This window comes from Lepidochelys kempii, chromosome 26, assembly GCF_965140265.1.
Source record: "Lepidochelys kempii isolate rLepKem1 chromosome 26, rLepKem1.hap2, whole genome shotgun sequence".
Lineage (NCBI taxonomy): Eukaryota > Metazoa > Chordata > Testudines > Cheloniidae > Lepidochelys > Lepidochelys kempii.
In genome coordinates this window covers 5,648,648-5,674,454 of record NC_133281.1, presented here as the reverse complement: position 1 = coordinate 5,674,454, position 25,807 = coordinate 5,648,648, and the positions used below count along the sequence as shown (strand labels likewise).

General features: G+C 54.1%; 1 protein-coding gene across 5 annotated transcripts in view; it reads left to right on the top strand.

The window, feature by feature from the left end:
- The first annotated feature begins 312 nt into the window (after positions 1 to 312).
- Positions 313 to 25,807, top strand: part of HR (HR lysine demethylase and nuclear receptor corepressor) — a 48,064-nt gene continuing 22,569 nt past the window's right edge. The window contains exons 1-4 of one of the 5 annotated variants that reach the window (XM_073324971.1): positions 313 to 1,198; positions 2,598 to 2,774; positions 20,054 to 21,085; positions 23,979 to 25,062. In XM_073324971.1, the coding sequence (XP_073181072.1) occupies positions 2,709 to 2,774; positions 20,054 to 21,085; positions 23,979 to 25,062 (2,182 nt within the window). In that variant the 5' untranslated portion in view covers positions 313 to 1,198; positions 2,598 to 2,708. Of the gene's footprint in view, positions 1,199 to 2,597; positions 2,775 to 7,281; positions 7,476 to 20,053; positions 21,086 to 23,471; positions 23,535 to 23,978; positions 25,063 to 25,807 lie in introns of those variants that run through there. The other 4 variants (XM_073324973.1, XM_073324975.1, XM_073324974.1 and 1 more) reach the window with 4 other exon arrangements.

Sequence of the window (25,807 nt, the reverse complement as noted above, 5' to 3'; positions counted from 1 at the left end):
CTGTCAGTTGGGTGTCTGGGTTAGGGACAGGACTGGGATCCAGTGCTAGGAGCAGGGAAATGGATGGAGGGTGGGGGTTCCTTAGAGCTTTTGTTCCCCAGGGAACTGCAAACAGCTGTATACTTGGAAATCCCCAACAGTCCATCTCCCCCCCGCCCACCAACTTTTACCCATTCTCCTCTTCTGATCCCTGACTGTTCCCCTTCTCCTCCACTCTGCCTCTTAGGACCCTCCATAAGTGACCCCCCACCCCCAGTCCATCTCCTCCCTCTCTCTTTCTGGATGCCCAGAGCAGGATTTGAGAGAGAGAGAGCTGCTGAGAACTCACTCGGGTTGGGAAGGGGAATTATGGAGGCTGGTTTCCTGCTGACTGCACGGCTCTCCCTGGTCCTTCTGGGGCTGGCAGCTCCGGCACCTTGCCCCTCCCTCTCCCCACGCAGCCTAGGAGCACACTGGTCCTCAGCAGCCACCCCAGATCTCTGTGCCCTGCTGGGGGCATTCGCAGGAAGGTCTATGTCTCCTGTGATGCCCAAAAGGGCAGAGCAGGGTGAGGGATAAAAGCCAAACTCCTTTCTGTGATTCTTCTCTCACCAGCCCAGATGGATGGGGCACTGCTTGGCCCCAGCCCATATACCGAGGGAGCCCCTTCCCCCTCTGTGACTGGCCCTGATCCAGCCTGAGGGAGCCCCACCACCACCTGAGACAGGGACAGACTCCACAAGCCCGAGCCAGAGGAGCCCTGTCCCCATCTGACACTGGCACCGAAGCCTGGCTTGGATTCCCTCACTCTGTGTGTGTCCAACCATGCCTCGCTGTCTCTCCCTTTCCCTCCCTCACCTCCGTCTGCCTCTCCCTCCTCCTTTCTCCACAGGCCCCCCTTCCCCCTGCCTGAGTCAGCTGCTGCTATTCAGGGGCCATGTGAGCCCGCACACACATGGCTTGCAGCACTGAACAGAGCTGTATTTTTAGCAGACGGTATCAAAAGCATAATTATGTCTGTTGTTTAAATGCAGCCTCTTTGTTGGCAGCTCGCAGAGCCTTCAGCTGGCTCCCAGGCTATGCTACCAACAAGGAGGGCAAGGAGACACAATGAGAAACTCAATCCCCAGCTGCTCTGAGACTGCCCGAGCCCGGAGGGGTCCAGGTGGCAGAGGATAGAAGTTCCCCTCCCCGGGATCTGGGAATACCTTCCATTCAGGTAGGTGCAAGAACTTAGCTCCTTTCACTGCTCCCTCTGCTCTGGCTGGACCAACTGGGGGTGTAGGGGGTGGGGAAGAAGGGTAAGAGAGCCACAACTCCCACTCCCCCAAAAACTTACTTTTGGCCCACTAAGAAGTCCAAGCTCCCAGGCCAGGTGCATGCCAGCTGCTGGTTTCTCAGAAGGACATGGCCCAGAGCCCACCAGTTGCTTACCTAGGGTGTGAGGGATGATTAGGCTGAGGGGGCAGAGAGGAGGCTGGCTGGGGTTCATCAGAGACGAGGTGTGAGAGGTAGGGTAGTTTATGGGGGGGATTTTAGAGCTGGGAAAAGGATGTGGTTTGAAAGGTGGAGTGACGGAGGTGGCAAGGGCATGTTGGAGGATGTGGGGGTTGTTAAAGGAGTCTGTATCCCACATTTTAAGGGGAACCTATGTTCCTTTTCTATTTCCTAGCCCCTTTTCTCCCCTCTCTGGGGACCCACATCCCCAAACACCACTGTTTTTTAACCAAAAACATGTCCTCAGGAAGGTGCCAGCCACAGCAGCATCAGGACTTACAAGTACTAAAAGCAATAGCCTTCAGGGGTTGTAATGGGATTCCCCTTAGGTTCGTGAGCTGCAGAGTTACAGGAGATGGATGGGGTTAGCCGGCTCTCTGTGTTCTGAAGGGTACATGGATCTTGCTGAGTCCCAGACAGACTGGGATTGGAGCAAACTGAAGGGTTTAGTTTAAAAAAAAAAGTCTGTCTTTATAAAAAGCTCACCTGGTATAGAAGTGGGGCGGGATCTGTGTCTGCTGGCAGCATTAATTCATAATAATATTGAATCCTTTGAATTTCTACAGCACTCTCTCCATAGCATATCTCTAAGCACTTTGCAAATGTTAAGCCTCCAAACTCACCGCCCACTAGGTTGACATGACTTTGCTTGTGTGACAAAAAGGAGAAACTGAGGCACTGACAGGGGAAGTAACTTGTCCTAGTGCCTGAGTGGTAGATCTGGAAATAGAACCCAGGCCGTGTGATCTAACCACTAGACACCACTCGACACCACTCCAGTTGCAGGGCTGGGAATAGAAACCAGGTGCCTGACCACCAGTACCGCCGCTCTAACCCCTGAAGTCGTGGTTCTCAATCTTTGCCATACAGGACCTCACTTCCATTTAGCAATAGGGCAGGGGTAATCATGGTGGTCACAACCCGTTGACACCTGGTTTACCATCCCTCCCCCTCCAGAGTCATGACCCTCCTGGCTGAGGATCTGTGCACTGGAACACACTTCTCCTGTGGCCAGGAATGGAACTCAGGAGTCCAGACTCTCAGGCTCCTGCTCTAGCCGCTACTTACCAGCACACCTGGGTGCAGGCTGCTCATTTGCCCTTCTTCCTAATGCTCTCTAGGTGATGACATCTTGACTGGGTGTCATGGAGACAAGTGAGGAGGGGTGACTAGCTGAGGGCAGGTGGGACACATGGCTCCCCGGCAGCACCCATCTCCCTCGACATGCTCCTATGGCAGAGAGGCTCGGAGTGAGCGCAGGAAGCCGCAGTGAAAGCACTGGCTGTTCCCCTTTGGACGTGAGTTTCGGCACTGTTTGTCATTCTGATCGAGGCTAGACATGGGGCCTGGGAGTGTTTTCTGTTTCTGACAGGGGTTTTTCTATCGCCTATGGGGGGCCTCCAGGTCTGGTCTGGTCAGGCTGCTTCAGCCTCTGGGTGGAGAAAACGCTGGAAGAAATCCAGAACTTGTGTTAATTGGCTGCTAGAGGAAAAAGAGCCCCTGAAACACTAGAGATGAACCCCAACCAATAGCTAGCCCTGAGCACCCCCATGCTCTGGGGGAACTTCTTGAAACCAAGGATGGAGCTGAGCTGTGTCCTGCTGCTATGGGAAATAAATGCAGAGGGAGTTGGGTACCTTGGAGTTCTGCTTGGCTTATTGGCGTTTAACCCTCTCCCCACCTGGAGAACTAGGTACAGCAGAGACAAGGGCACCTGGATATGAAAAAGCAGCAGGAGGGGTTCCATGCAGTTAGCAGAGGGTTATAATGAATCCCTGGGGACAAATGATTTCTGACCCCTTTGCCTGTGTCTGTCTAATCACCCTACACACTCTCTTTTGCCATAGGTACTCCTCCCTCTGTCAGTTTGTCTTTCTATTTGAGGTTTTTCTGTGGCGCTCCTTACTGTACATAGTATCTAAGTCTAACTGCTGAGATTCCTAGGTCACCCTTGCAAACATGTATCCGAGACAGTTCATTCGCTTATTGTCAGTGTGCCCAACTCAAAACTGTACACAGCAAAACCAAGCTGATTAAACAATTACATGAAATAGGTCAAAGAAACCAGACACCTGCAGAAAATCATTACAGAAATCAGCCAAACAGGCAGTAGCTGGGAAATGCTTCTGCTTGTAGATGCCCCCTGATGCTTTCAAACAGTCCAGGTGTGTCAGATCAGGGATCCTTCCCCCCCAGTTTCTATTAACCCTTTGCAGTGGGATACAGGGGTCTGTGGGTGGATCCGCAGGCCTCCATGGTGGGGTATTTCAGCCCAGGGGTGTCTGACCCCAGCTCCTTCTGCTTTCTCTCCTTTTGAGTTCTTGTTTGAGATTCCACCCCTCCAGAGGGACAGCGCTGAGTTCTTATTTGTCCCTTTAGCCCCACTGGCTCAGCCCAGCAAGGCTGCCTCCTGTGCTCTGAATTTCTCTCTATATTGCTGGAAGCTGGCCTCATGCTCTGTACAAGGCATCAAGTGGAAAGACCAGTGGCATGTTGGCATGAGACTGTGTTGTTACCATTCGCCTGTATTGGAACCTGGATATAAAACAGTTGATAATTGGTTTCAGCTGATGCCAAAGGGTGGGGAGCGGGGAGTGACAAGCTAGAGTCTGAACACATGCAACAGGCAGGCAATTAGTACGAGCTCAGAACTCGCCTGTGCTAGAAGCAGTTCTGATCTACCTCCCAGCCATCCCTCTGCTACAAACAGGCGCTAATTGGTCCCCTTGTTGACTGTCTGAGTAAAGTGGCCAAGGAACGAATAACCATGATGTGGGGTCTCTCCCCTGCACCCCAATGGGAGTCCCTTAGGGCAGGGTTTGGCACATGAGAGAAGCTTGCCTTGCTGGATGTCATGCCCCAGGGGTGTCCCATCCTAGGGGACGTTAATTGAGACCCAGAAACTCATTACACAGAGGGGCTGCCAAAATCACATTTTGCCCTAGGCTGGATTTGAACCTGTAACCTGGTGCTCACAGCAGGGTGGGAACCGACTTTTTCCATTTTTTTTTTCATTCTGAAATGGAACGAAAATTTCAAAATGTCCTGCAAAACCAAAATCCGCCCTCCCTCTTTTGTTTTGGGTGAATCAAAATGTTTCATTCCAATGCTGACTTTTAAAAAATTTGCTGTTATATTTGGCTATTGAACTTCCTTCAAAAATAGAAACAAAAAACCGTACGACCCCGGTCAACTTCCATGGGAATGCTCTGTTGCATTTTCCTCTGTACAAAATGTTGTTGAAATTGATGCCCTTCTCTGTGCAATGTTTCACTTTCCACAAATCCGCATTTCCTGGTGGGGAAACTCCAGACCAGCCCTACTCGCTGTGATCAACCCCATTAGAGATGAAAGGGTGCCCTGCTGCCTGGTTCTGGGAACCTCTTCTACATTCAAACCCAGTGAGAACCCACCCTTTTGTTGGGTGACTGGCCCCAGTGCCCTTCAGAGCCCAGATCAGGGTTTATGGGGCGAATCCCCAAAGCAGAGAGCTTCACTCCCACACTAGTGGGAGCAGAGATTAAGGGCAAGGCAGACGGCAGCCATTGGAGAGCTGCCATTGATTTCCAAGTGGGCTGGCAACCTCCAGTGAGGGAAACAGAACAGAGCTTGTGGTCGGTAAAGCTATATCTGTGGCCTGGACTGGCTTTCTAAGCCCTCAGACTCCAAGAGGAGCTTTTAATTGCATCAAGGTATTTGAACCCAGTTAATGCCACTTATCTCCATAACCAGGAGTCCCCACTGGGCAGGGGATGTACACGTGCACAGGGGGAGCACAAAATTCAAGGGCTGCTGGAGAAGCAGGATAGGGCCTTTTTGTGCCACCCTCTTCCCCGCCTCGCTGTCCTGGGGCTCGGTTGAAGGGCACCCCAGAATCTCACCTGCATGGGACCTTTCAGAGCATCCTGGGTGCATCATGATGCTGATGAGATGCTGCAAGTCATATTCCCCCCTCCCCCGTTCTTGGAGCCCCCTTTCCTCTCTGGCAGGACTCACGGCTGATGCTCTCCTCCACAGGGTTGGGGTTATATGGCTCAGTTTCACGCCACTGTGACTTACTTTAAGAAACCCCTGAAGAATAGGATGTGCCCGGGGACTCTCCCAGAGACACCTGATAGGGTGACTCAGACTATGGGGGAGTGGGGTCTGCCTGGTGGTAGGGAACCAGGGAAAGGAAGGGGATAGGGGATCCAGGCTGAGGGCCATAGGGAGGTCAGCTGTGTGTCCTGGGAGAGCCCTGGCTGCCCTAGCATATGTCCTGCAGTAGGCACTTGCCCTGCCCTATAGGATGCCCCCAAACGCAGCTTGGGGTTGCAGTCCCTGTGGCTGCACATGAAGGGGCCTGTGCTTTGGAGTATCACCCAGATACCATGGTGACATGCACACTGCAGAGGGGCGGATGGGGTAATAAAGCTCGGGGTGGGGGTGGGGAGTCTCCTTGCCATTTTACATGGTGAGGAAAGAGAGAGGCAGGAAGAGATTTAATCATGAGATAATCTGCTGCTGAGGGGTCGTTCCTTAGACCCAGCCCCAAGGAGCTGGTTTGGGTTGCGATGCAGGGGTACGCGCGCAGGCCCGTCTTCTTTGTAGAGCCAAGTCTGGAATGCGAGGGGTGCGAGTCTGCCCCGTCCCCGAGTGTTTGGGACACCAGCCAATGCTCAGCGCCTGCTTTTGGGAACCCGGGGTGTAACAAGAAACTGACGGTGGAGGGACGCTGTCGCTGAGGCAGCAGAGGGTGTTAAAGGCAGAGTCTGCTGGCACCTGTGCCTCCTGCAGTGAGGCTGTCTGCTCATCCTGTAGGCCTCTCTACCTTTTGTTTTATTTGAAGGGGTCCTTTGCTTTTCCCCAGGCTCATCCCTTTAAGAGGTGCAAGGTCTCTGATCGGGCTCATCCCTTTAAGAGGCGCCATGCCTTTAAGAGGCTGCTGAACACCTGATTCTAGCAGGCTTCTTGTGACTTAGTAGTACTATGAAAAAAAAATGACACTCACTACACGCCCAAAACGCCCCTCTCTTCTCAGACCCATTCACCCTATGTCCCTCAGTTCTTGTCCTGATCAGTCTCTTGAAACTTGAGGTGCTCTTGGCCAGGCTTGGCTTATAGGGAAAGGGAAAGGGGGCGAGGGGGGGTGTTTTTAAAAAAAAAAGCCATTTCCCTATAGAGAGGTAGAATGGTCATGAGGCATGAACAGGGGACCGGGAGCCCCTTTTTGGCTCTTGGAGGGGAGCATGAACTATTGGTTAGAGCCGGGGTTGTGGCAGGGAGGGCACTGGGCTCAGGACTCCTGGTTTCTATTCTGAGCTGTGAGAGGCAGTGCAACTTTTGGTTAGCATAGTGGCCCTGGGTATCAGGACGCCTGGGTTATCTTCTCAGTTCTGCAAGGGAGTGAAGCCTCTTGCTTAGGGTAGGAGAGCTGGGGGGGTCAGGACCCCTGGGTTCTATTCCTACTTCTGCCACAGATTCGCTGTGTGGCTTTGGCGTGTCCCTTCATCTCCCCACGCCAATTTCCCCATCGGTAAAAGGGGGATCCTTGCTGGGAAGATTAATGCGATAAGGCTTGCAACGCGCTGCTTCAATGCTAGATAATCAGCCTTCCCCGTTTGCCCCCAAGCCAACCTCCTCCCACCGCCCCACATTCCCCCCGCCCCCCAGCCCTGGCAGTGGGAGTTTGCGTGTGTGACTCCCATTCAGCAGCTGTCCGGGACGAGCAAGCCGTACCGTCAGCCAGAACTGAAGGGGAGTGAAGCTGCCAGAGCAGTTGGGCTGTGTCCCTAATTCCCAGAAAGCTACTCGTGTGGGAGTGGATGTCCTCCCATGCCCTCCGCTCTGCTGCAGCTTTCAGACTCCTGAAGGTTTGACGTTTTCAAGCACCGGGCGCAGATTAGCAATAGCTTTCTTGTCCATCTCAGCTGGTGCTCAGAGGGAGAAGGGGAAGGAAGGTCTCTTTTCCTCTTCCCCCGTACCCTTCCTCTCCCCACCCCACTTCATCTTAGCCTCAGGTAGGTCCATGCTGGGCTGATTTTCGATTTTTGTGTGTGTGTGTGTGTTTGGCTTTCCGGCAGGGATCCACTTACAGGGCTTGGGTGTTCAGAGATATTAAGGAAAAGGAAGGGAAAGGGGTGGGGGAATCGTATAGAGGGAGAAAATAAAAAAGCTGTGAGCGAGAGTGTCCCAGAAAAGGGGCTGCTGTGCTAAGCGATCTGGACATACTCGGGGGGGGGGGGGAAATCTTGTTGCCGTTTTGCATGGTGAGGAAAGAGAGAGGCAGGGAGAGACTGAATCAGCTGCTGAGATATTGTTCGTTAGGTCTGGCCCCAAGGAGCTGGCCTGGGTTGCGCTGTAGGGGGACACGCATGCGCCTCTCCTCTGCAGAGCCAAGTTTGGGATGCGAGGGGAGTGAATCCATCTCGGAGGAGGGAGAGGGAAAAGGGGTGATGCTGCTCCACCAATGCTTTTGGGAGGGGGGATGTGGTGGGTCAGTTCAGGTCGAGCCAGGCTCAGTGGCCACTTCATCCTTCCCAGCCATCTCTAATGAGCACGTTGTAATAAGGAACAAGCCTTTTGCATTAGAAACTTCAGGGCCTCTCCTGCCATAGATGGGTGCTGGGGTTAGGGTTGGATCTTCCCTTTCCCTCCCTGACACCTCGTCCCTCCCTACTGTCCGCTCCCCAAACCGCAGCCTGTCCGTTGCAGAGCTCCCTTTGAGCCCGAGCGGGTTAGCTGCCCTGGAGTCCCTCATCCATGCCAGAAGGGCGTTTCCTGCTGGGCAATGCCAGCCTGTGTTTCCAGCTCATCCCACACCATTGTTGTGCAGCGTGCGAGCCTCGACTCTGCACAGGGCACCCAGGCTTTGGTGCCGAGGGGGTTAAGCCTAGGAGATCACCGAGGTTTCTAATTCGGGAGCTACCGTTTGGTATTAAAGCTCTTCGGCTCACCTTTTTTTAAAAAAACACGGCACCAAACCAGGCAGAACCCACACCTGGGCAGCTGTCGTCTCTCTGTTCTGACCCGGTCCCAGAACAGCTAAACTAGCCATCGCTGGGGAGCGGCCAGTCGGGTTTCCTCTGACCTGCTCACTGTGCTCGCTCGCTACTCTCTTTTGTATTGGCCCAACTCAGCCCTGGAGTAAGAAGCACAGCACCCCCGTGACTGCTGCAGGGGCTGGGCCTGCTTACCCCAGGGAGGGATTTGATCCAGCTCTGCCTCTTAGAAGCTGTCCAACCGATAAGGGCAAAAGCTTCCCACTGGCTCCCTGATATTCAGTAACCGCCAGTGGCCTGGCAGAACTCAGGCCTAGGGCAAGGCTATTCACAACAAAGCCCCACCCAGGCAGGGCCCAGCTCTCTAGTTCCTGGTCAGATCCAGAGTCGCTCTGAATCGGCTCTTCCAGCTTGGGGGTGGAGGCATCTCTGGGCCAGTGGAAGGTCCCATTCGGGCCCAATGCAGGTTTGCTGGATACCACTGTGTGCAGGAGGTGGGAGGGACAGAGCCGGGGCTGGACGATCTGTTGTTCAGAAGGAGTTGCCACTGATTGGCTCAGAGTAGCCGGTTGGCTTTTCTCTGCTTACCCCAGGCTCTTGGCCCCATTATGCCGAGACAGACCCCAGTGCCCAGCAAGTGAGTGGGGAATCTGGGACTCAAGGGGGCCCTTCAACCCCAGCCATGTGGCCTTGGGGAGCAAACTGCAGAGAGGAGCCAGCCAAAGGCTCCAGCTGCTAGGAATAGAGCAGAAACAGCCCAAGCTGGGACCTCTGGACATTCAGAGAACTTGCTGCAGTTTCAGCTGGACTCCTTCTGCTTTGTGTGCATACGGGCTGTTTGCACCAACCCTGTCCATTTCAGCCTCACTCCACATCTGCTCCCCTTCTCCCCTCCCCTCTCCCGCCTTCCCTTCCCATTTAACTGATCTCCTCCTAACTCCCTCCCACAGGCCCCCAAAATCATGGCCATTTGCTGCCATCACATTGTTCACTCTGCATGTGTGTTCTTCCCCTTCCCCCACCCAGTGCCTGTCCTGTCCATTGGTTTGTAAACTCTTCGGGGCAAGGACTGTCTGCTTGTCTGTGTTTGCGCAGTGCCTGGCACAGTGGGGCCCCATTCTTGGCTGGTTTTTAGGCACTATCATAATCAACTCGATTTATTAACTAGGCTCCTGGTGCTCTTCTGGCTTCACCAGGGTAATCATTTTACGGCTATCGAGACCTAATTTCCCCTCCACTACAGGTTTTGTCACAGCTGCAGACCCAGCAGAGTCCTGGGAATTGGCCCTGGCTGTTCTGAGCCCTGTACCAACCTGGCCCTCACCCCACCTTTCTGGGAGAACAAAACTTCCTGGAGTTATGTGACTGCCAACAGGCTGCAGCTGTTCTGGGGAGAGCTGAGGGAGAGAGAGCCTCTTCTCTCCCTCTCCCCCCCCACCACCTTGCATGCCAAAGAAGGAAGCATTGATGCCTCAAGCCAATGCCTGATCCTCTCCCTGATCTCCGGCTCTCCCTTTTGCTGTGGCTCCATCTCTGCAGAAGAATGACTCTTGGAGCGGCTCAACAAGGGCCACACCATGGGGTTGAAAGGGCAGCCCTGCCTGCAGATAGTTGGTGAGCTGTGGCTCCTTTTCACCAAATGCACGCCCAAGTGCCTGAGAGTCTGGTCGCGCCTCCCCTGCGTCGTTGAGTGGTCAGAGACCAGGAGCAATGTTCTCTCCAGCACCTCCGAGTGCGTGGGTTGGTGGGGGGCTGTTGATGATCTGGTGAGTGCAGGCTTGGGGGAGAGAGTGAGGTGGCAGGAAAGTTGGTGGGGAAGGAATCAAATATTATCTGGCTCCAACGCTTTGCTCAGTCATGAAAGGTCTTGGCAGAGGGGCCATGACCGCCAGAGTCTTGTCTTTGTTTTCTTGGCATGGGGTTGGTGATTTGCTTTTTTTTGTTTTTTTTAATCCTTCCTTTTCTGTTGGGATTGAGTCACTGTGTTTGTTTAACCCTTCTCCAGGGAGGTTCTGGGGCAGCTCAGCATGCTGGGAGGTAGGGCAGCCAGGCTGCTGTGGGCCCGAGTCCAAATGCAGGCGCTGGCTGTCTCTGGCTTTTTATTGGACTTGTTGAGTTGCCGACTTCAAGCAGTCTCCGACATACCCCCCGGGCATGCACGCTACCCAGCCAGCAAACACCCACCCACGCATGCATGCCAGGGCATGCCCATGCTGGCACCCACACTGGCATGCACACACAAACAGGTGCCTACGTGCATAGATGGATACACAAGGACGTATAGCCTGACATGGACACGGAAGGTGACCCACCGACGAAGACTTGCACGGTTTGGTACATACGCTTCCATCATATGGGTACACAGCACTCTGCCATAGGCCCGCATGCAAATGTTGGGGACATGCACGTGCTCGCTCATATTATTTATTTACGTACTCAGTACTCGTGAGGCGCTAGGGCGCTTTGTGGCCACAAAAGAAGACGGGTCTCTGTCCCCGAGAATTTAGTCTCAATGGATAGCTTGCAGCCAAGGGAGAGGGGAAATCCAGTCTGACGTATGTATAAAGATCCCAGTCGTTGCCCTGGTATCTGACGGACGTGCACACACATGCTTGGACCCGTGAAGAGCTGCGAAGGTTATTTCCTACCATGATGTCTTTTTTCTCTCTCCCCTGTCTCCTCTTTCCCAAGGATATACTGAAGTGTTGAGGCTGTAGCTAGGGGATGTGTGTTCTCCTCTGTAGGGGGCATGGTTTATGCACGCATTGCTAGAGGGCCTGTACCCCCCCACGCCCCCCCGTTGGGCATGCTGGTAGGAGATGTGCGTGCGTCTGTGTCCCCCTGTTGGGTATGTTGCTATGGGGTGCATGTTCATTTGGGGCATCGCTAGTGGACCCCTATGTTCTTTGGGTGTGTTGCTAGGGAACGTGTGTCCGTTCTGAGGAGGCTGCTAAAGGGGTGGCTCTGGCACTGGTGGTTGCTATGGGAACTGGAGTTAGTTCCCCTCTTGCTCTCTCCCGCTTTCATATAGACCAGGTTTAGATGCTCCGTGGTCCCGTGCCAGGTCCAGAACCCACCTTTCCCCACTCCTTCCCCACAGAGCCTTGTCAGTGCTCTGGCACCCAGCCCAGCCCGGCTAGATTCAGGAAGGGTTAGTAATCATGCTGCTCCTCACACACAAGGCCAGACCACACAGCAGCTGCTGAGCTTTAAGGAGGCGGCCTGTGGCCACAGCCATGTCCTCCCCTCACCCTCCCACCACCCCCCCAGAGTGCCACCCACCAAAGGCCTCCCCTGCTCCTCGAGATGAGCACCCACTGCTGCAATTACCTCCAGAGGTGACTGCGCATAAAGGAGGTAGAGGGGGGCTGAGTGGCATATGTAACTGCTTGGCTGTTGTGTTTATATAACGTGGTGGGGGGTAAGGAAACCCCCACACTCTACATAAGCCTAACAGTAGCTCTCCCCACAAGTCCAGCATCATTTCCCTGCAAATACACTGAGCACCGGGCACTTTCATGGGTGTGGATCGGACAACTGCGGCCTTGTTGGCTCTGCCTGGATATTCAAGTCCCCACGGTATTTTCCTTAAGCGCTGGGCTTTGAGCCGGTGTCCCAGATTCCCAGCTGTTAGAGAAGATGCTGTGGCTGCTGCCCTCCAGCCCAGAAGTGGCTGCATTTCCCTGGCGTCCTCTGTATAGAGTAGCAAAGGGCGATGGCAGGGTCTCTCAAACTGAGGGTCGGGACCGCTCAGGGGGTCTTGAGGATATTACGTGGGGGGTCGCAAACTGTCAGCCTCCACCCCAAACCCCGCTTTGCCTCCGGCATTTGTAATGGTGTTAAATATATAAAAAAGTGTTTTTAATTTATAAGGGGGGTCACACTCAGAGGCTTGCTATGTGAAAGGGGTCACCAGTATAAAAGTCTGAGAACCACTGGGCTATGGCTTCCTGTGGGGAGAAAGGGCCTAGAGGGAACACAAGATATTTATCATTATTACTTATTAGCATTAGCCACAAATATGAGCATGTGTTCATGGTGCCTGTGTGAATATTTGTCAAAGTTCAGGTGTATGTCAGTGCTCATGCGTATAAACTGTGTGTCTGCGAGAGAGTCAGAAAATATGTGTTTATGAAATATGGGGCTTGTATATGTTATGTGCATGTCTCTCTGCCTCCGTCCATCTCTTTCTGTGTGAGTGGATGTGTGCATTTGTATATATGTATGTATGCCTGGGTGAGTGTGCATGCATGTTTGTATATATACATATGTCTCTGAGGGTGCAGGTTTATTTCTCCCCCAACCCCAGCCCCCACTGTTCCTCAGACGTTCTTGTCAACTGCTGGAAATGGCCCACCTTGATTATCTCCCCCTCCCCCCCACCCGCTCTCCTGCTGGTAATAGCTCACCTTAAGTGATCACTCTCCTTACAGTGTGTATGGTAACACCCATTGTTTCATGTTCACTATGGTATATAAATCTCCCCACTGTATTTTCCACTGAATGTATCCGATGAAGTGAGCTGTAGCTCACAAAAGTTTATGGTCAAATAAATTTGTTAGTCTCTAAGGTGCCACAAGTCCTCCTTTTCTTTTTTCAGGTATGCATATGTTATTATTTATTGTTTGTGTCATGGTAGCACCTCCAGGACTGTGCTAGGCATTGTACAAAGACATCATGAAAAGACCGGATCTTGCTGTGTATTTATATAGGTATGTCCGTTTGAGTGTGCGTGGATGCACGGTGTGTATAGAGGTGTAATTTTTGTGTGTGTGAATAAACCCTTTGGGCAAAAAGGTCCAAGAAAACATTTCATGCGTTAGCCTGGCTACAATGTTTCCTCTTCTTTACTCCCACGCGTCCGTCAGTCCTCACCGCACTTTCCTTGGCGCTGGGGGAGATAATGCTTCCTAAGACACTCTTCATAACTGCCTCATGCTCTTGATTAAAAATCCCGAGCTGCCAGAATCTCCTTTCAAAATCGCAAGCTTTCTTTCCATCCCAATTGTTTGATGAAATGCTAAGTTTTTGCAAACTCCAGCTCATTTCTTGTAAGAAAGAGGCACTCTACCCAACTAGAAGGCGTGTGCGTGCGTGCGTGTGTGTATGTCTTTTGCAGGAAAGGAACTGCATGGAGGAGACGGGAGCAAGGGGTAGGATCTTGGTTTAGTGGGATACAGGTAAAGATCAGGCAAAACCAAGGGGAGATGTGGGGGTTTGCAAAACCCTACTGGTTGGGTTTTGAGGTTGCAAAATGAAATGTAGCATGGGGGTTCATTTCCAGGTCCTGTTTAACTTCACCCTAGTTCTTCAGGACAGTGGGTTAAATCATCCCAGGTTTTGTCCAGCTTTCTGGAGATGGGGGTGGGGGGATTTTGGAATTGGGGTGCATACCACAGCATGTGTGGGCACACCCCATTTGCTGGCGTTTCCATTGGGGAAAATTCATTATGGGAGAATGAGCTCCTCTTGAATCCCACACCATATCCCCTTCCCTGCCCCCCAAACCCAAACCCAGGTCTGCAGTTTGTAAATTTCCTTTATCTTTATAATAGGACAGCTCCAAATTCTGGATTCCCCCTCACCCTAAACTGTGCAGGGAGGAATGAGGGGGCAGGGGTGCTGCTGAGATCCAGCGCTGGAGGTTTCTGAGAACAGGTTTTTACACATTTGTCAGGGATGGGGTAGGTTTACTTGGTCCTGCCTCCACCCAGGGGGGCTGGGCGAGATCATCTCTGGAGTCCCTTCCAGCCCCATGATTGTATGAACGTTGTGGTTTGGGCCTGTCTCTTGGTCATGCAAAGTAACCAAAGAGCTTGAAAGGGACAGTGGATTGCAAACCATTTGGGGAATCCGGGAGCAAATCAGCATGAATGTGCTTGGGAGTTTGAACCTGGGGCAGCTCCAAAAAGTCGCTGTGGGAAAAGAGCGAGAGAAATGGACAGATTCCGGGACGTTTGAATTCAGCTGGCAGAGAAATAGCTGGGGGCGGGGTAATGAACTCATGTTCTAACCCATCCCCACCGACAGATTTCTAGGGAGGGGAGTTTTAGAAATATATCCTGTTGTGATTAGACAATCCAGTCTCCTGTCTGTTTCCTATGTACTGAGGGAGAGGGGGGCATGAGCATTGAAAGGGAAGAATTTTTGTGCTGATGAAAGTGAGGGTCTTACAAATGCTGTGAAAGTTTCCCCATCCCATGGTTCCCATTTTTATTTGCCCGTCCCATTCTGCCGGTGATCTTCAATCCTACCCTTCAACACCCCCTGTCATTCTAGTCCTGGCCTCCCCACCCCATTCTGCCAGTGCCCCCCACATTCTAGTCCGTAGTGACCCCTGCATTCCAGTCCTTCCCTCTTCCATTCGGGGCCCTGTCGCTCCTTGGCCATACACTGCCCTTTCCCCCAGTTCTGGGGCTGCCAAGCTCGGCATTTCTGATTGCTAGGCTCTTTGGTTCCGCTTTGCCCATGGCAGGGTGTGGCATCCGGAAGGTTGAGATCTGGCCCAACCTAACTCTCTCATCAGGAGCCTACACCTTGACACTGAGCTGGGAGGCTGGTGCTGGGAACAAAAAGAGCTTTCTTGGAGCAGAGGAGAGTGAGTAACTGGGTATACCTGCCCCAGGTTGGCAAAGAGGCCAGACAAGCACGACGCAGATGCTACCTTGGCAGGAGCCCACGGAGGCAGGGAGGAGCTCGGAGTAATTTGCTCATGCGTCCCCTCATTATTTCGGATGAGTAACTGGAGGAGTTCTCTTCTGGTACGGAGCCCTCGGAGGCTGCAGTCTCCCTTCTCTGCGGGTGGCTGGAGTCTGGGGAGCAGAGCTCCCCAAATTCCTCTTCTCCTGTCTCTGCCAGAAGATATCTGAGGCTGGATGGCCCTCAGGCGTGAGGGAGTCCCCTCTCTCTTTCTCCTCTCCCTTTTCATAGCTTTCCCTGTAACAGTTCTTTCCCCATAGCTCACCACCCCAGAGCACACTTGGAGAGAGACTTAATCAAAGGACTTTTGGAAGGAACACTACTGAGACTCACAAACCAATGGATCAAGAAATCCAGCTCCAGAATTCAGAGAAGAACATCCAAGGAGCCCTTCGGGTAGCTTTCTGCCTGCTTCAAATCCCAGAGCCAGATCCCTTTAGTCAATGGATCTAGAGTCTCTCAATCTGTCTAGCCTCTTGAAGACACTGTCCTTGGCTTAGGTCCATATTGTGGAGCCACTGAGTTCCAAGCCCTGCTCCCTGATCCTTCAAAACTGCAGCCTGTTGTTACGGAGTGCCGCATTCCACCAGCTGGGATATGATGGAAGTGGAAACTGAATAAGGGTCATGCATGGAGCTCCCTAAATGAATCAGCTCAGCACCATCACAGGTGATTACTCGAGGTGTTAATAGCAATAGCTTGTGACTTAAATGGAGGTGGGACTGTGTGGGCTGGGGGATTCGGGGTGGGCTAAAGAGCCTTTGGCTTTTAGGCTGATGGTTCTGATCCAGCCCAGAGGAAAGCTGTTAACATCTGCAGCCTCTTTGGTGGTCTATCTGCTCTCCCAGCAGTCTGTCTCAGGTCTCTGGGCATTTCGATGTAATAAACTGGTTGAATTTCCCAGGGGAGAAGTGCCCCCAATACAAAGCCACCCCTGCAGCTGGCAACATTGGGCAGTTTGAGCAGGGCGAGAGTCAAAGCTGGACTGGGCCATGGTGACCAAACTCCGCTTTTGCCCCTAGAGGTGTGGGGGAAGGTTGCTGGGCACCTGCCCGGTATAGACCTGTCCTGCCAATAAACAGCAGGGTCAGCCTCCAGGATTACAGTCAACGTAAACACAGTTCACTGGGCAAGCAATGGGAAAGGAGAGACACCCTCAGCCCCATGGTAATGGAACCGGGGGCTGAGGGAGAGCCCAGCAAGCAGGATAGGATGGACAGCTGGGCGGTGAAATGGATTTCGATGCTCATGGTGTTTTGAACCAAGAACCAGGCGGGGACAATGCTGGGTGGGGCAAGCAAGAGAAGGCCAGGAGTCTACTCACAGACTCCAGGCAGCTCCGCATGTCCCCACAACAGCTGTGTCCGGAGAGCTGCCCTCCCTACTCTGGCTTCTGCTGAGACCATGGGGTTGCTGCAGTATGCTCCTGTCTAGGCAGCCACAGGGCTTCTGCTAACCCATTCTCCCCCAAACCCATTCCACCCATGGCACAGGGGATCCAACCCAGCTTTGTCCTGCCTCGTTCCCCCAGAAGAGCCCCCACAGGCTCATGTGAGATTCCCCTCCCCCCCACCATCGCCACCTCCTTTTAACTCCATTGGATAAGGGGGCTCTGTGGAGGGCAAGAATAGGAGGCAATGCTAAGGGCTGCCCTTGCTGAATGGGGCTGGCTGACGCTTCTGCCCGTGCGACTGCCTCCCAGGCTCTGGCATCATGCAGAGACGGTTGGGCACAGACTGCAGGTCTGTGCCAAGCCGGCTGGGCGCCAGCTGCGTAAGCTGGTCAGAGACGTACAGTACATTCCTCCCCTGGCAGAGGTGCCCCCCCCCCCCGTATGACAACAGCAACTGGAACAGAACTTTGATCTCCTTGTGATCCCAGGGCATGGCAGGAATCTCAGCAGGGCAGAATGGCCCAGACTGAATGTTAGCAAAGAGAAAGGCACGGACGGACCTCTGGGTATTGCTGTGCAGCCTCTCTCACTTGGTTCCCCAGCTTGGGAAATTGCCAATCTTCTGCCCATCTGCCCCTGTGAGCGGTTAGACAACAGCTGCCATGCACCCTAGAGGTGGCTGCATTTCACTAGCTGTTGCAGACATAGAGTTACATTCGCCCCTCTGTTTCGCTGGCTTCTATCACCTGGTTTCTGAAGCTTCACCCGTAGCTGCACTGGGCGGGGGGAGTGAGGCAGCTTTAGGGGGCGTGGGGTCATGGCACGTCCAGGTGCTGCAGCCCCTCCTCTGCCAGAGGGTGCCACTGGCAACCGGTGCAGTCCCAGGTCGCTCTGGAGAGGGAAGGGGTGTGCAGCAGGGCCCCTCAACGAAGTACATCTCCTGGGGAGTTTCTAGCAGCACACTCTGAATCTGCTCTTCCCTAGTATAACCACCCACCTCTGGAAAACACCAGCAGCCTTCGCCCGGGGGTGAATACATGGGTGGGGCACGCGGACTCGCTGGCACAGGGAGTTGGAATCTGCCTCTCTCCCTGCCAGTGGGGGTGGATCCAGCCACTGCGGAGCTGCTCGGTGCCAGTAGGGTCCTTTGGGACTAGAGATGCTACAGAAGTGAGCCAGTGGTATCAATGCTGCGTCTGTGTGCAGAGAGCTGGCCTGGGATAATGGGGGCCAGGAGGAAGCATGTGTGTAGAACTTCCTGCTTCCGCAAAATGCTTTCTCCAGCTCCTTTCCTCCGCCCACTCCCATGGCTCCTGGCATCTGACTGACGCCTCATGCTCTCAGGACTCGGGTTATTCATGCATGTCGTGCTCTCTGGCAGTTCATGCTGTGGGGCTGAGCTCTGGGAGCCCAGCAGCGGGCTCTTCTGGGCTCGGTTGGTCCTTCTTTCTCTGCCCATGCCCCAGCTGCGATCTTGCATGGAGCATCACCACTTAATAGGTGCAACAATGGGCTGAAAGCGTTGTAAGAGGCATAGCATCAGCTGGTCAGCAAGAGCAGGGGGTTGGGAGCCAGGACTCCTGGGTTCTGTTCACACCTTTGAGAGAGTGTGTTGTCTAGTGGTTAGAGCAGGGGGGCTACGAGTCAGGATTTATGGGTTCTGTTCCCAGCTCTACCAAATCACATCACCCTGTGCCTCAGTTTTCCCATTCCCCAGGTAATGATACTGACCTTAGAGGGGTGCAGTACACGAATGTTTGTAAAGCCTTTTTAGATGCTATTGAAGTGCAGAGGTTTGTTGGCATATTGTCTTCTCTAGGAGGCATGTAGGGAGGATTAATTAGATAATGGATACTGCGTGCTCTATAAATGCTAGATTAGTATTGTAATGCGGTATCAGCGGATCACGCTGCGATGATTGCATGGCTGTCTGCAACTCGACACAATACCTCCTCTTCCCCCCACTCGCCCTGTTGCGAGGGCCGGTAGAAGGGCTAAAGAGGGTCGTGGGGAGACATCTGTGCCTCTCTAACCTTCCTTGTCCTCCCACTTGCCTCCCTAGCTGCTGGGCTGAAACCCAGAGGTGGCATCATGGTCTTGTGGTTAGAACTTGAAACTGTGAGTCAGGAGAAATGGGCTTTATTCCCAGCTCAGGGAGGGAGCTGGGTCTAGTAGTGGGAGCAGGGTGCTTTGAGTCAGGACTGCTGGCGTCTCTTTCCAACTCGGGCAAGGGGGTGTGGTGTCATTGTTGGAGCAGGGCAGCGAGGGCTAGGATTCCTGGGTTCAGTTCCCAGCTCAGGGAGGAAAGTGTGAGCTGATTGGAGCTGGGGCCTGTGACTCAGGAGTCCTGGGTTCTGCTCCCAACTTTGCTACTGATTTGTGGTGTGCAAGCTACTGCCGCTCTCTGCCTCAGTTTCCCGATCTCTGAATGTTGCTCTAGTTTGGCTGCATGTGTAAGTAAAGTGCACTGAGATCTGGAGTGGGGAACAAGCACATGCTATTTGTTCCTGCCCGTGTGGCTCATGGTTCCCCGTCCTGCTTCCTATGGGGAACCCATCAGTGATGGGGATGGTGCTCCGTTCACACGGACCCCAGCAGAGCTACTCTCAGGCCTGCTTGCTGTCCTACAGGCTCAGGCCACATCCTGCTGTTCTCAAAGGGCGGAGGTAAAGAACTTGCTATCTGGAATGGGTGAGGTGGTGCATGGTCCCTGAGGTCATGAGCTCCATAGGGGACTGCACGGCTTGCTTCTCAGGGTGTGGGCAGTGCAGGGGACGCCATGTGCTCTGTGCAGAGGACACTCCCTGATGCCATATGGCTGCTGCACGGACTGTGTTTGTGCTGCAGAGGGTGGTGTGTACACACGCCCTGGGGTGGTAGGGTGGGGCCATGTGCGTGTGTGTGTCTCCATGGAGAGCTGCCCAGCGTGTTATACAATCTGCTGTCAAGGGAGCTTCAGTTTCAGCATGGGGAGGTTACAAAACATTTCACCCTGCCGTAGCACAGCGATTCAAATGCATTCCCTACGCAGGTCAGGGAAGAGGACAGACGGACCCTCCTCCCCATCCCCCCATGGAGATGAGGGGTCCCTGGGAGAGGGCAGGTCAGAGAGGAAATTGGGAGGTTGAGCAGAGGAGCCACTAGAAATCAGACATGGGCCAGAGCTGCACGGTTTGGTTCTGGATCTGACCTTCACCAAGCTTTGAGGGTGTTGGATCCAGGAGTCGGGATCAGACCCATCCCTGCTAGAAAGCTGGGGGGAGAGGGGGTTATAGCCACAGAACCATTGTCAAAGGGGTGGAAGGAGGAAGAAATGAGCATGGAAGCCCGTGGTGCAGATCCTGAGTCGATCTAGAATATAAGCCAGCCCCCATCCCAAACCAACACATCCTCTTCTAGGTCATTAGTAGCTGTGGAAACCTTCAGTGTCTACTGTATGCCGAGTCCGAAGCCCAGCCCAGCACCACTCCCTGCCGTCCTCATGCTGAGTTTTGTTTGCCAACAGGATACAGTGCACCTGGGAGGACAGTCAGCACCACATGACGGGGAACAAACCATGGAGAGTGACGCCAAGAACGGGGAGGCTGCACCAAGATGGAGGAGACCTCAGGGAGGAGCCCAAGAAACCCAGGTGCTAGAGAACATGGTCGGGGCCGCACGCAGGAGCAGAAGTGTGGCGCTGGGGATCCCTTCTAAGAGCTGTCAGGACGGGGTGGACTTGAGCTGCGTGCCTGGGCCCGACTCAGCATTGCGCTCCGGGGAGAAGGCCTCTTTGTGGAAGCACGCCGAGAGGGCGAAGGAGTTCTCTCCATGTCTGAGATGGGGCCGAGAGACCCTCGGGGGGCTGGAGACAGCACTGGACTCTCCGTACCATCCTGCCGTTGAAGCAGATTTCTCCAAGCTCATGGAGGCCAGGCACCAGCCCCCCAGGAGGATGCAATCGAAGGAGACACCCGAGTTCCAGCTTCACTCCGAGCCCGAGAACGGGGAGGTAAATATCAGCTGGGCGGAGCAGAATAAAGACAGACCTGGCCCTATGTGGACAGAGGCCATGCTGGCCAGCCAGCTGGCCCTGTACAGCCATGCTTACCACAACTACCCCCTGCCGTTATCTGGTCTGGAAAACCAAAGCCCGGCTGCCACTAACAAACCTTACCGGCTGTCTGAGCAAGACTCCCTCCACTCTGCCAGTCCCTCTGGGGACAGCGCGGGCGATCCCACTTCCTTCCACCACCTGAGCACTCACTGCCCCTTCCTTCTTGAGGCCAAGCTGGCAGAGAGGAACCCCTTCTTGGCTTCCTCCATCGTACCAGCCAGCACTCCAGCTGAGTCTGCCTATGGCAATAGCTTGGCCAGCCTAGCCCTGGCTCACCAGCTCCAGGACTGCCCCTCTGCCTTGGGAGAGGCCCAGTACACTGACCCCGATTGGCATCGGGCACCTTACCCGCGCTCATGGAGCCAGCCGGTGTACCTGGGACCCCATCCAAGAACAAAGACCCCGTCAGCTTTTGAAACCTGCTCCAGCTCAGGGAACAAGGTAAGTGCTTGGAGTCTATACAGCTATTGCTCTTCGTGTTACAGTGGCACCAGGAGGGCGGCCCCAGCTGAGAGCCGTGTGCTAGATGCTGTACAAACACACACTAGTGACCAGCAGCACCACTGAGAACAATGCTGTTGAGCACTGAGCTCTCCTTTGAACATCTGGCAACAAGAGACAGTCCCTGCCTCAGAGACCTTCCAGTCTAACTAGACAAGACAAGCAGGGAAAGTATGGTTGTTCCCATTTCACAGATGGGGAAACTGAGGTGCAGAGCAATTATGACTCAGCCAAGGTCACTCAGAGAGTCTGTGGCAGAGTCAGGCCCTTTAAATCCCAGCCCAGTTCCTTAACCTCGATTCTATCCTACTAAGCACCCTTAGTTTCACAATCTATTGCATGCTCTTTGGGAGGGATATTGGAGACATCTTATGTCCTGGGGCTGGAGGTTAGCAGTGGACAAGGTCCCAGCGAGGATGTCCGGGCTCAGGAGTGAATTGCAGACCGGCTCCCTGACCTGCTGTTGGACTGATCTCTTGCTAGAAATGAGCCCAACAATTCGTGCAAAAGCACATGCAGAAAGGGGTGTGCGGAGCCAGGTGACATGGCAGAGGAAGAGGCAGACCTGTGAGTGGGCGTTAGACCTCAGTGGCAACTGAACCCTGGATGCTTTTGTATTCAGAGGATGAATCAGGAAGGTCCTTGCTGGTACCGTTAGGTAGGAGACAACCAGGGATACATGTCTGGGATCAAGTGGACAACATAACCCATTAACTAGGACCCAGAACCAGGGTTCTCCATCTGGAATAGTCTCCTCTGTGCTAGCCCAACCGGCTCTGGACTCTCTCCCTGGGGAGCTGCATAGGGAACAGCCAGGGTCTTAATTCAACCAGCCACTCTAGCACCCAGGATCAGCCAAGCAGCATGTTGCACTGAGCAAGAAACAAGACTAGAGAGGGTTAAACGCCTGTGAGGTCTCCCCAAGAGTAGCAGCCAGCCCGTCACTTTTAAATATGAAAGCAGCTGTTGGTTTGCAGGGTATCCCTGGGGAATATCTGCCTGGTGTCACCGGATCTCCCCCAAGTTGTGCTTGCCCGGGGTGACGAGGCCAGGCCTTGAACCAGCAGTTGGTAGGGGTGCTTGTTAGAGGGAGTGATTCAGGCTCATGGGCTGCTGGGCCTTGCTAAATTTCCAGCAGTGTCTTGTGTCGGGAAATGCTGTTGCTGGAGGCTGCAGACCAGTGATGCCCCCCCCCCCCCCCCCAAAGGTTTGTGCTTCTGGCTTTTCCGGCTGGTGCTCTCGGCCCCCCTCTCCAGTATGGGGGGTTGGGTCCTTAGCTGGGTGCAGGTGCTTGAAAAGGCTGGAAGCCACTCTCCCAGAACACTTGTCTCGATGCTGCCGCTGACCCCTCTGCACTGCACACAAAGCCTGGTCTGTGGGACCCAGGTTTGTGGACTTGGTGTTTGCATGGGCGCCCACGCTGCATTGTAAACCTTGACTTCCATTGCTGGACCCAGGTCTCACAGCCGCGCTAACGCATCCATACTGCACTACGCAGACCTTCTGACGTGGGTCTGCGGCTTGAGCTGCAGCCACTCTGCAAAATGACAGGCCTTGGACCCCAGTCCCAGCAGGACTCTGACCTGCTCCCCAGCAGGGTCCTAGAACCCTGGTCCTGAGTCCTTGCTGCCCTAAGTCAGACTCATCTATGTGTGGATGGAAGTGGGGCTTGAGTCAGAGCCTGGGCTTAGTGTGCAGTGGAGACAGACCCTCCGACGCTGGAGTGTTAGAGACGTCCCAAACAAGATGCGAGCATTTTGAGGAAGTGAGTGAGCCTGGTCTCCAGTGCCCCCTGTCTGACTGCGGGCAGCCCAAGGGGCGATCGCTTAGAAGGGATGTTGTCGGTAGATCAGGAGTGAGAGACGGGACAGTTTGTAGCAGTGGCAGGCCGCATCCCTTCAACCTTCTGGCTTGATGCAGACTGAGGGTGAATTCATGGTGCTTTTCTGAGTCGTGCTAATGGGGGTAGAGGCCGGGTGCTTGAGGGTCCCCTGCAGTGCTGCTATGGCCATTGCGAGAGGCTGTCTGGCACTGGGACAGGACATGGACGCCATCTGAGAATGGCAGCTCCTGGGTTTGGACTCCCCTGTGCTGCCTTGGGTGAGTCCCGGGTTAATGCCTCTGTCTGTAAAACTGGGATAATGATGTCATTGACCTGCCTCGCCAGGGGGGCTGCGAAGATTAGTCATTTAAGGATGGCGAAGCACTGGGGAAATGATAAGCTCTGCTTATGTGCCAGGTAAAGCTTGAAGCCTTGGCTCATTCTTTCCTCAGTCAGTGAGGGTTTAACCTGAGCAGGGTTTTGTATTATTTATTGGTATTCCAGTAGCGCCTGGAGGCCCCAGCCAAAACCGGGGACCAGTTGTGCTGGATGCTGTACAGACACGTGGTAAGAGACGATGCCTGCCCTAGATAATTTATAATCCAAACAGGCCAGACACACACAGGGAGGGAGAAAGGAAGGAGTATTATCCCCATTTTACCAGTGGGGAAACTGAGGCACAGAGACAAGGGGCCAGATTTCCTAAAGAGCTCAGACCCAGCCGCTCCCATTTAAGAACCTAAAATAAGTTGTGGGAGCAAAGTGCATCTGCAAAGCCTGACTCATGAGACTTGCCCAGGGTCACACGGAGTCCGGGGCACGGCCGCATATCCTGATTCCCAGCCCAGTGCTCTAAGCACAAGTCCCTGTGTCCTCTGCAGTTAGTATGGCAGGTGTGCCCGCTGGGCCTGCCCTTGTTCCCCCAAACACACTTGCTCCTCTCACTCTTCTCCCCCTAAAATCTCCCCCACTCCACTGACTCTACTCAGCACTTTGCTTTTTCCCCTCTAGGAGTTTTACCAGAAGAAGGATCCTGGCTTTCCCCACACAGGAGAGGACCTGACCCCTGTGCCCGACCAGGCGCAGCCTCGGCTGCTCGGCCAGTACGAGGTGGGGAAGGTGAAGCAAGATGGAGAGAGCGAGCTGGAGTTGACCTACGTGGAGCCCACGCGGAAGGGAGCTGAGCAGAGGGGGTGCATGGCACTGGCCCCTCCCAGTGACCAAACCCTTCCAAACAACCACGGCCAAATGGGTCAGCCGCTGTTCTACCTAAAGCACAAGGTGGCAGAGAGTTTGTGGTCCAGCCGGCCCCTGGTTCTGGATTATCCTCTCAGCAAAGCACCGGCCAGGCCCTCCGAGTCCAAAGACGAAAGCCTCGTGTACCAAAGCCTGAAGCCTGGCTCCCCTGCGGTGCTGCAGGAATCCTCTGGATCTCCGCGCATGGACAGATCCCAGCCCCCTGCCCTTTCCAAAGTAGAGCTCCCATCTGGGATAGAGGTGCTTCCAGCTCATGCTCTCCCCTGCAAATGCTCCCCTTGGGACTGCCCCCCGAGATGCTGCAAGAGGTGCCAGGGGGCGGGCTGTGACGCTGCCAACTCCTTTGGCACCAGAAATGAGAAGCCCGGGCCGTGCCGAGAAGGAGATGGAACCTTGGGAGGACATGGCATTCAACGGGGCAAGGTTTCCTCCCTGCTGCCCTGCCCTCCTAGCAATCACCACACCAAGCTGAAGAAGACCTGGCTGACCAGGCACTCGGCGCAGTTCAGATGCCCTGCTAGCTGCCTTGGGGACAAAGGGGCTCCTGGCCAGATCAAAGAGGGTTTGCCTCTGAGGTTCAAAGCTTTAAAGAGGGAAGGCCAGGAGAGTGCCGAAGAAGCAGATGGACCTGGCAAACGGACAGCTAAACGGCCCTACAGCCATGTCTCTGGGGAGGATCTCTGGAGCCCCTGCGGCAGGAGGGGCAGCTATTTGGCAAAGCGGAGCTCAAAGGCGGTGGCGAACGAGGCGCTAGATCCCACGAGGAAGGATTGTGAGGCCCCGGAGCAGAGGGAGGTGCTCCCAGCCATGGGAAGGAAAGCAGATGCAGGAGAGAGAGGTAAGAAACGTGGAACCTGTGTAGCCGAGCAGAGAAACAGGGGGATGCTAGGCCAGAGTTGTGGTGGCGTGGGGCTAATTCTTGCTCTGCAGCTGCCCCATCATTGCATAAGACACCCCTGCAGAGTGGCAGCTTGAACAGCCTTTGCTAGCTGACCTGATCCGCAGGGCAGAGCATGACTCCAGCACCGAGCATTGGCACAGGCTAGTCACGTTCAGGGGTAACTTTCATTGGGCCGGAGACATTCAGATTCGACGGTGACAGTGTAGGCGGATGGATGAAGGATATAATTCAATTCCAATTCTTTGGTCACTGAGAAACACGCGCACGAATGCAGACGCACAAACACGCACACAGGTACGCAAGAATGCAACGCCACACCCCAGCAAGATACACATACATGACAAATATGTGTTCGTGCATGTAAATACACACGCACATGCGCTCAGGCACAGAAAGACAGACAAGAGCAAAGCCCATGATTTGGAATAGCTTTGACTTTGCTCTTCAGTTATGGAGGGAGCCAGGAGAGAAGGAGATGGGACTTGGTCCCTAAATCCTTGTTCATTGTGCCTGGTGGTGGGGGCTAAAATGTCTCTGGTGGTGGGGGCTAAAATGTCTCCCCAGGTCTCCTCCCTTCCACAGCAGCTCAAATGCTTTAGAAAACAGCTGGGCTGGGAGAGAGCAGGACCGGGGAACTTTTCTCTAGTGTTTCCTGCTGCCAGAGTCCCATGGCTCTCTCCTT